At 28.2% G+C, this 11,168-nt stretch overlaps 1 protein-coding gene across 1 annotated transcript; it reads right to left on the bottom strand.

Moving 5' to 3' along the window:
* Positions 1 to 3,619: 3,619 nt before the first annotated feature.
* Positions 3,620 to 9,445, bottom strand: LOC149224663 (protein neprosin-like). Its single transcript, XM_089388246.1, has 7 exons — positions 9,302 to 9,445; positions 9,095 to 9,151; positions 8,458 to 8,706; positions 5,798 to 5,965; positions 5,581 to 5,637; positions 4,132 to 4,281; positions 3,620 to 4,018 (listed from the first exon to the last, which is right to left on the bottom strand). The coding sequence occupies exons 1-7, from the start codon at positions 9,443 to 9,445 to the stop codon at positions 3,620 to 3,622; spliced, it is 1,224 nt and encodes a 407-aa protein (XP_089244372.1).
* Between the last annotated feature and the right edge of the window lie 1,723 nt (positions 9,446 to 11,168).

Here is an 11,168-nt window from a genome sequence, read left to right as displayed (position 1 = left end):
TAAAATATATAATAGTTTTGAGATAGTAATATTAATATAGTTTTTGGTTATATAAATGTTAATGATATTAATATTATATATATATTTTAGTTTTTAGAGTTTGATATAATTATTAGGTCTTATTGATATTAATTCTATTATATATATTAAGTTATATAGATTCTAGGTATATAAATATTAAGGTTTATAGAGTGATCAGGTTTCATTAATATTAAGTTAGAGAGTTATTAGGTTATATAAGTTTTAATGTTACATAGATTTTTGTTTTTAACCTTAGCATATTTTCTAGTTCTTTAGTTTTTTGTATTTTAATATTAATATAGATTTTAGGTTATATATAGATTTATGATATTAATATTAATATATATTTTACTTTTTAGATATTAATTTTAATTTTGGTTTTAGTTTAAAGTTTTTGGTTTATAGATATTAAATAATTGATATTAATTTATAAAAATTAAATAATTGATATTAATTTATAAAATAATTGATATTAATTTATAAATATCTAAATTAATTTTAGGTTTCATTTTAAATATTAAAATTAATTTTAGGTTTCATTTTAAATCTCTCTTGCCGACCTGTGCTGCTCTTTTATTATTCTTTCCCTCATTAGTATTTATTTCCTCCATCTGGCTCTTCTTTTATCATCTTTCTCTTTCCCTGATGATGGATCCCATTTGGGATTCGAAACGTTGGTGTAAAAATTCCATTACTGTGGGTTCTCCGGTCAAAAATTCAAAAAGCTCAAACCACAGATCTCTGAAATCCAATACTTCATAATTTGTATATAGGGTTTGCAGTTTAATTTACCATTGGATGTAATTTATTATGATGTGTTGTATGTAAGTCTCTTCAAGGTACTATACCTATCCATCCTTGCTTCGCTTTGGATATCTAGAAAGTCACTATCACCATTCTCATTTTGTTCAAGGTGTGGCTATTTCACAATTCCTAACTAAAGAAGAGAACCTTATTGCCTCTGTCTTTTTTTTAAAGAAAACTTAAACATGGTTAAGATGTTTAATGTTGTTTGTTGTGTTTTTTTTAAGTTCTAGGAAGAATTAAGGGAAATAGAGAATTCTATCAGGCCCCGATTATACACTCGGTTATGTATGTTAGAAGGGTAACTTTGTGAGGTCGTGAGCCCATGAACAATTGTATTTCTTGGTAAGATACATAAATCTTGATTCTTTCAAAAAGAGGCGTTGCGTATCGCTGCAATCGACTAGCATAAGTATATTGGAACTCTTGTTTTATTTTTATTTTAAGAGGAATTGTAATAGTTATTTAGTTTATAAGCTGTGGGAAACACCTTCTGTGATTGTGCCATGTATTTTATGTAAACATCTTGGCACCCACATGCTTTTTTTCTTTAAAATAATTTAGACTTGTTAAAATGTAAATTTGGTTCTATTTGGTTGATTTTAAAACTTTCTTTATTGTAGAGTATCTCATTCTTAGCTTTCTTGTTAAAAGCTTTCCTTGGCTTATTAATTTTACTATTTATGAATAATATTTATCTCTTAAGAGTTGCATACATGGGGACACCATGCTACTTAAAAAGATTTAAATCCCCAACTCTGCATGATTTAGGGAGAGGTTTCTGACTCCTTGACTTGACCTGGATTCTAACCCAATCCCCTTCCAGTAGTCTATTCAACTTTTTGTTAAAGAAAAAAGTTTCATAACTCAAGACTAGTGTAGAACAACTTGTCCCAATCTTATTTTCCTTTTTTGTTCAAGACTCTTTGGTTTAAGTATGAAGGAATGAGATTGTTTACCTAGTTGTTTCTTTTCTAGCAACTCGGCCGACAAAACTACCCCATCTCCTGGAGCACCCTCTCAATTTTCCAATGTCAAATTACCTTACCCATTTTTATTCCAATTCAATGTTCAAAGCAAGTTCAACTTCATACCGAGATTTCTACCATGTCGGTCACAGAACAAAATATTTCTACTCTTTAACAAACAAAACATAAATATCTCTATTGTTTATATTTATACTCTTTAACAAACAAAACTTAAATATCTCTATTGTTTAACATATTGAACATAAATATTTCTACTGTTTAACAACTTGTTAACTTCCAAGTTGATACAAAACCTTTCTATTCATCCTTAAAAAACATTCGTTTAAAAACAATACCGTATTACCATTCCATAATATAAAGAAAAAATACAAATCATTTGTTTGGTACTTACTTGAGTCTCTACTTGTCCCAACGGACCATGAGCCAATGGGAAAGAAATGCTCCACCCAATATTGAGATCAGTCTTTAATACTGCATCTCACACAGAGCTTGCTCCAAACCTAGAGTAGTTTCCTGAACAATAGGCAATACCCTTATGTTCTTCCCAGAGGCCATAGTTAAAAGTTTGAGCATCGAAGCTCCAAACAGACTCCACTGCCCAACTAACTCTAGAGTCTATTATTGGTCAACGTCTTTTTCAATTTCTTTTCGCTTCTTTTCCTGTTTCCTCTCTCCTCCCACCCCAAGTTCCCAATACTTTCTTGGCCTTCTTTTTTGGAAGTTTTTATTTTCAATGGAGGCCCTTGGGTAGGTAACTACCTCACCCGTAGGTGTGCGAGGTTTGAGTGAGATTTTTCTAGCAATTCTTCCCAATCATGGTCCACCCACAAACAATGTGAAAATATATGTCTACTTATAGTTTAGCTTTCATGACCCACAATTAAAACAATATTTGTTGCCATTGGGGATATTACAAGTATTTTTAGCCAAAAAAAAAAAATTAGATAAATATCTTACCACCATAAAGTAGTAAAAGTTGTGGTCTATCTATTTTATGTTTTTGGGGGTTTTCTTGCATATTTTCATGTGTAGTTTGCTAGGACTTTAATAGGGATTCTTTGAAATCACAAATTTTGTTTCTAATCTTTATAATCTGAGTCTCCATAATTCCGGCTTTTAGAGTGCTAATACTATATAAAGTAACAAAATACAATTTAAACAATAACAAAAAAAGATTTGATCAAATTCCCACCAAAATCTTAAAAAAATAACGTGTTTAAACGACAAATAAAACATATAAATAAATTCATAAAAATTTTAAAAAATAAATAAATTTGTAAGATTTAAAATTTTAAAGCATATTTGTAATCTAATAGTATTAAAATTAAATAAATATCTTAGGTTAAAGTAAATAAAATATATAAAAAAACTTTGAATAATTTTAAAATAAATAAAATCTATAACTAAATTTATAAGATTTTAAATTCGATTTTATCGGAGTACAAAATCTCTCCTCTGCATATTAACATACAAACCATATATAAATATGGTACCATATCACGACAGAAAATTAAGTATAACTATAATCATCATCGATATGCATTTCAATTTAGAATTATGGTATTTTCCCTGGTCTAAGGTGAAGTTATAAACAAAAAAATGATATTTATGACTAATTTAATTTATAACAAAAATATAAAATTATTATCTTATTGAAAATAAAAATAATAAAATATTTGAAATATAATATTAAAATATAAACATGCCTATATGATAAAGAATATGGACATGACATTAAATTATTCATCTTTTCAAAATGTGTAAAAATATATTAACTGATACAGTTAGGAATGTAGAAATATGTATTAGTAAACACAAGCAGAATTATTATTTCCTCCTGGGCCTCCAAAGTAGAAATGTTTACCAAGCTTTTGCTCACTAACAGCTGACAAATCATAACACTTTGGTTCAGTTGCAAGCGGTTTTACAACAGCATCAACTATGGCTCCTTTATCATTGGCAATTTTTATGTCCCTTACATGTGCACTACGACCCCAATCTTCACCTGAAAAATGTCCGCTCCCCATTTCTGGTTTACTCCATGCTGATCCTGGTTTTCCAGGTATATAAGCAACTTCACCTCCAAAATCTGCTCTATCAGCTGCATTAGAGCTAAGATTCTTAAAGAGTGAACCAGGCCACCAACCCATGAAATTAGTACCTAGATATAAAGACCATCTGACACCATTTCCGCCCGGATTCTCCTGTATATACATATAATAAAATGCAGCAAATCTCAATTCAAGAAAAACTAAGATATAAAAGATAAAGATATCAAAATAGAGATTTATTTCTTACAATAGGAGAGGGCACTCACTCTTAAAATTTTTAGCCTGATCTGTTGTTGGTTCCCCTTATATGTAGACACCGGGGATATTGGCACACCTAGATAATTAGGAGCACCAGGTGCTACCACGAAACCTTCACATTCTTGGTTATGGCAACCCGTGTTCTGATACCCATCGGCCTATATCATAGATAATCAATAATCATAATTGAGTAATATATCTTAATTAAAAAATGAACAGCATGGATATGATGGGAGAAGTTTTATATTACATTGATTGATATGACAAATTCGCACTCAGCTACCTCTACATTAGGTTAATAGACCCAAAGATAATTGAACCTATGCTTCATGACATAAGGCCAACTCACACTCAGCGAACTCTACATTAGGTTAATAGACCCAAAGACAATTCAACCTATACTTCTTCATGATATAAGGGCAATGACGTGGCAACCTATGCTTCATGACATAAGGCCAACTCACACTCAGCTAACTCTACATTAGGTTAATAGACCCAAAGACAATTCAACCTATACTTCATGATATAAGGCCAATGTCAATGATGTGGCAGGCGGCTTTAACTAATTGGGTATGATATTTTTTTAATTAATAAATTTAATTAATAAGGAAAAGGTCATAATTATTTTGGACATAAGTTATTTTGGAGATAAGTTTTAATTATTATAGTTATTATTAAAAATATTTTGGGATATTTTATTTAAGTTCAATTTTTATTATCTAATCAATAATTGGCATGCAGTTTTTGCAATGTAGTTTCTAGAATTTTAATTTAATTATCAATAATTATTAAATGGATAATAGGTATTTAGCCTCCATAGAATATCCTGAAATATTCTTACTAATATACATAAATTATAATTTATCTCCAAAGTAGTTATCCTCTTTATAAATATATGCAATATGAATATAAGTTATGAAATTTCGGGCATATGGTATTAGTGCACCATGTTATTGGCCAATAACATTACAACAATGCCTATTTAAAAGTTAAAAAATTCTATAGTAAAGTGGGATGACTGCATGTTTTTTTAAATGCATATATATGTGTAACTCATATATTAATTCTTAACTAATTAACTTTCAAGATTAATTTTTTCCGGTGGCAATGTTAGATGTATAATAAAATAAGTGCTTTGATGTCTATAAAAATTTATTAACCATTTAATTTATATAATTCTACTCATTAATAATTAAATTAAAATTTTTAAAACTCTATTCTGAAATAAATATATCTATTAATATAATAAAAAATACAATTAATAATAATAATTTATTTCTTAAATAATGATAATATTAGATATCAGTCCAGGGGGCTTTGGATTGATGGTGAATGGGTGCACTGTTAAGGCACTCCTTGTGATAGGTCACTGGTTCAAATCCCTGTGGGTACTTACCTAGCAAAAAAAGAGATAATATTAAATATCAAATTAACCAGTGAAACAAAAAAATACTTACTGTCCAATATGTAAAAAATCGTGGCCTTGTATCTCCCTTAGAAAAAATTGGACTTACCTATAATTAAATAATCAACCATTAATCATAATTTAAAATCTTAAAAACATAACCTTATCATAGCCATATTTGTCACTCCTTTGATCAAATAAAACAATTTTCCTATTATTCATATTTAAGATCATTTAATATTAAAAAATGCCAGTGAAAAGAGAGTTACCGTCCATCCCGCCTCAACGGTTTCTTGTGCTCCACTCTCATTTATTACCCAAATTTGAGCCACACTGAATATACCGTTACCATCAACGTCCACATTCGGCTTCCATACGTTCAACCCTGCACTTACTTGATGGACGGGCCCACTCGGTTTGAATGACACAACTGCGTGCTTTCAAAGACAAACAAACAAGAATATAAATATCATATATTTTAAAACTTTTTACACTGAATGGGGGACATTTAACTATTCAAAATAATTTAGTATATTTAAATAGCACATATTTAACTCTATAATATTGATTAATCTAAATAAATTTATACTTAAAATATATTTAAATATATAATATTAATTATTTAAAATAATATTATGTTTAAGGACATATTTAACTATATAATATTAGTTATTTAAAATAGATGTATGTTTATTGGTTTTCCGTCAATATTATGGAAGTCATTTCACTCGATACAATTTCATATTTAATTCATTATTCAATTTTAAAGAATAAGACTAATAATTATAACAAAATTATTATTAATTATGTTTTTTCATATAATTTTTAATAAATTGATTTTGATGAGTTATTATCTTTTGGATTACATACATTTTTCCATTCTGTTGATTTATAAAATAGTAGTTTTTAATTTTTGGTTTGGATAAATTCAATTAAAATATAATTAAAAAATTAAATTTTAAATATTAAGTTTATATAATTGAGGTAGATTTTTCAAAATATAAAATTTATTTTTAGGTTAAAATATATAATGAGAAGAATTATAATTTAAACAGCAATATATCATTTTAGAGAGAATTTTTTGGCAAAAATCACAAGGAATATCATTTGTCGACGCGTTTCGAACCAATCAGTGTGGTTCATCGTCACGACAAGTTGAAGAACAGAACCAGCTTAGGGTGTTTAAATAGCTAGAGCAGAGACACCAACGGTTACCAGGGGGAAATGTTGACTGTCAAATTTAGTTATATTAGGTAAAAAATAAACAAATAAAAATCTAAATATATAAATGATGAATTATAATATAATAAAAAAATATATAAATTTATATATAAAAATATAAATTTAGTTATACTAGGTGTAAGAAAAATATAAATTAACAAATATAATAGTAAATCAATTATAGTAATATTATTAAATAAATTAATTTAGTTATATTAGTTATATAAAAGTAATAAATAAATTAATTTAGTTATATTAGTTCTATTAGTTATATTATATTAGTTAGGTGTAATATTAGTTATATTAGTTATATAAAAGTAATAATTAAATTAATTTAGTTATATTAGTAACTTAGTTGTATTAGGTAAAAATAAATAAATAATGGTAAATAAATTAACAAAAATAGTAGTAAATAAATTATAGTTATATTAATAAATAAATTAATTTAGTTATATTAGTTGTATTAGTAATTTAGTTATATTAGGTAAGAAATAAAAAAAAATATAAATGATAAATAATATTATAATAATAAATAAAAATAAATAAAAATTCTTATATAAAAATATAAATTTAGTTATATTAGGTGTAAGAAAAATAATAATAAATTATTCATTTAAAATATAAATGAAGAATATTAATAAATGGTATCATTAGGTGTAAGAAATTTCTTCTTACACCTAATATAACTAAATTTATATATGGATGTATTTACCTAGCTAATGATACCATTTATTTTTATTTATATAAATCAATTAATTAATTTATTTTTTAATTTATAAATAAAAAAAGTTTATTAATATTCTTCATTTATATTTTAAATGAATAATTTATTATTATTTTTCTTACACCTAATATAACTAAATTTATATTTTTATATAAGAATTTTTATTTATTTTTATTTATTATTATATTATTATTTATCATTTATATTTTTTTATTTTTTACCTAATATAACTAAATTACTAATACAACTAATATAACTAAATTAATTTATTTATTACTTTTATATAACTAAATTAATTTATTTAATAATATTACTATAATTGATTTACTATTATATTTGTTAATTTATATTTTTCTTACACCTAGTATAACTAAATTTATATTTTTATATATAAATTTATATATTTTTTTATTATATTATAATTCATCATTTATATATTTAGATTTTTATTTGTTTATTTTTTACCTAATATAACTAAATTTGACCTTGTTCCTTGAGTCAACCTTTCCCCCTGGTAACCGTTGGTGTCTCTACTCTAGCTATTTAAACATGCTAAGCTGGTTCTGTTCTTCAACTTGTCCTGACGATGAACCACACTGGTTGGTTCGAAACCCGTCGACAAATGATATTCCTTGTGATTTTTGCCGAAAAATTCTCTCTAAAAAGCAATATATCATGTTATGAAAGATTTTTAGGAGTAAATCACACTATAATATATTTGACAAATATATCATAATATGTGATTTACTAAACAAAAAAAATCGTATAATAACTTAATATGAATAACAAAACCCTCAATTCAACACCAGAATATTATCTTTATCAATTAAAAAAACCATAACCCTCTAATTTTAAGCATTCCGCATACAAACGCAGACATAGCATTTCCAAAACTTCAAAACCTAACCCTTCGATTTTCAGCATTGCCTAGGAAAACCAATCGCTCCGAACATTAAACATTCCATAATAATAAAATAGTAATACCGAATGCTTCACGGCGCCATCGCTGTCGAGAATTCCGGCGGTTAGATTTGTGAATAAATGTCCCTTGATTTTCCTCTCTCTGTTTATAAACCGTGTCACAGATCCCGCCCTTTCTACATCATCACGTTGGGTTTCCAAAATTGGCACTGTGCCTAATGGACAGCCTTTTTTAACGTCAAAGCTTGAAAAATTTTGCGCCAACTTTGTCTTTCGTTCATCCCTCGTTTCCACAGACCGTTGTTCAGAACCCTCCAAAAAAAACACATGCACCCAAACATGATTTTCTTCCAACCGTGCAATAAAAAAAATGCTTCCTCTAAAATCTTTGATTATGATACAACATTTCACACACAAAATACAATACACTACTGCGATTTTTCATAATATAAAATTTAATTATTACAGTGAATCCAGTGAAAAGTATTTAAACCTTTTTTTACTGACCTAAAATAACTTAGCATTCAACTTTTCCAAATATATCTAACTCGAACTGATCACTAACTCTAACTCAGTTAAAAATTCATGAAAAAAGGATTATAATTATTTGGATTATAGTTTTTTCAACATTTTTGAACTGCTATGATAGAGGAAGTCATTTGTTTATTTAGCTTCACTCCTGCTTATGATGTTTACTCACCCGAAGAGATATTTGATCAGCGTACAATACACAGAGAATGCTATCTCCATGTTCATTCTGCAGCCAGAGAAATGTTATTAGAAAATTGTGTAACAATATAAATATAACTTAGCATAGAATTCTATACAATATAACCTAACATATGTTGCAGAAATGTAGAGATGTAACAAGATTGAAACGTAGAGATGTAACAAGATTGGAAATTACTTGAAATTTGTGGACTGCTGGAGGATTGACGTAATTCAGATATTCGTCAATATTCATGTCACGCACATTAATAGCAAATGTGACAGTAGTAAGAGACAAGAACTGTAACCAAATGAGAGGCCATTGAGAATGCAGAGAAGCCATTGTAATGCTCGGTGACAAACTTTGGCTACAGATCTACAAAGCTCAATATATGATCAAGCTTTCTAGATTATTCAATGCATAATAAATATTTGGGTCTTTAAAACAGCACGATTTTTTCAATATATTTAAGGTTTCTGAGGAAAATTCATAGTGTGTTTGTTACCATCATCATTTATTATGAGCTATAATTTCTGGATTATTAGCAGGTTGCAGTGCGCTTCCTAAGGGCTACGGGAAATATTTTTTGCATGGTTTTTAACACGTAACCAAAAATGAGGAGAAACATAATAACTTTATGAAGCGTTCGCACCGATGTGTCCGCCAAATTGTTAGTGTCTATACTTATCTTCCAACTGATGAACTATAATTCCTGCATGATTATTGCGCTATAGCTCACTTCTAAAGGGCTAGAGAAAATCTTTGGATTGGATGCTCTGAACAATCATTTCTGCGTTATTAGTGAGGTACTGCGCTTCTAAAGCGCAAGAAAGCATCTTTGGAGGGTCTTTCAACACATAACCAATAAATAATGGCAGAAAATCTGTATAAAGCGTTTAAACCGATAGGGAGGCCGAGGCCACCTGTATTTTCCATTTCTAGCCTAATGTGTTGGCTATTCTCCCCTATGAAATAGCCCTAGCTTTTTATTGAACTTCAAAATAGTCACGTTCAAATAAATAATAAATGTGGGGAGAGCACGCTTTAATGTTCAGCTACTTAATGTTCACCTCAACATCACATAAAATATAGATTTATTTATCCATTATGAAAGATGACTGAGCATACACGGTATTTTAAGTATAAAGTCAACCGTCTTCTTCATTAACCTCTCACATATTTTCTGTCAATCCAATGATATTTTACACTCTCTAGTTAGTTCCTTGTTGTAGTATTGGTTTTAAGACCAACCATATGACTAACTATTCAAATAGTCATATCATTTTCTCAAGTATTATCTCATATATATTAGTTGGTTTGATTGCTATATAATTTGATTTGAAATTTTAATTAGAAATCATGAATATTAGTGAAGCGAAATAGATAATTTTGTTTAGGTTCATAAAATTCTTAATATATTTCAAAATCCTTCATCAACATAAAAATAATGAATTCAGAATTAATCATACTATATTAATATATTATGAAACCAGCTCACAAAAAGATAGAAAAGAGAGATCCACGCCTTAGAATTCAGCCTCTTCGAGGGGGCAACCTCCTTTACATTACATAAATGAACAATTATTGGATGATACAAATGACAAAACCTCCTTTCTATATATAGGAGTCTAAGGAGTCACAATATAATCCAGCCGACCTAACAATAATAATATAAAGCCACAAAAATAACAATAGAGGGATTCTATGGGGCACAGAAATAACAATATGGGGGTAATAGGGGCACAACAATATAAATAGGGGGTATAACTACAATAGTAATGGGGTAATCACTAGTATTATAGGGACCCAACATGCCCCTCTCCTTCAAAAAAGTGTTGTCCTCAACGCTTGAGCATACTTCTGCAGAAAATTCTCATCCACCCATGTGGAATCTTCAGCGGATAAGTTCTTCCACTTGATAAGATACTCTGAAATTGATCGATTTCGTAGCTGTCGAGTTCTTGTTTCTGTGATTGCTTCCGGTTCCAATATAATTTTTCCTTCCTCGTCAAGTTCTGGCAATATTGTTTGAATTGGGAGCTTGTCACCTATGACCTTCTTTAAA

This window comes from Pinus tabuliformis, chromosome Q (assembly GCF_031772625.1).
Source record: "Pinus tabuliformis cultivar Carrire ecotype Pingquan chromosome Q, CPIR1, whole genome shotgun sequence".
In the NCBI taxonomy this organism is placed as follows: domain Eukaryota; kingdom Viridiplantae; phylum Streptophyta; class Pinopsida; order Pinales; family Pinaceae; genus Pinus; species Pinus tabuliformis.
Note: the sequence above shows the minus strand (reverse complement) of the source record. Positions and strands in the feature narration are given on the sequence as shown.

Excerpts from the sequence above, each read along its gene's own strand:
- LOC149224663 (XM_089388246.1), bottom strand. The coding sequence starts at position 9,445 with ATGGCTTCTCTGCATTCTCAATGGCCTCTCATTTGGTTACAGTTCTTG. Across the intron at positions 5,638-5,797 it reads CCGTTGAGGCGGGATGGACG|GTAAGTCCAATTTTTTCTAA; the intron begins GTAACTCTCTTT and ends ATTTAATTATAG. Across the intron at positions 4,019-4,131 it reads TCAGGCTAAAAATTTTAAGA|GAGAATCCGGGCGGAAATGG; the intron begins GTGAGTGCCCTC and ends ATGTATATACAG.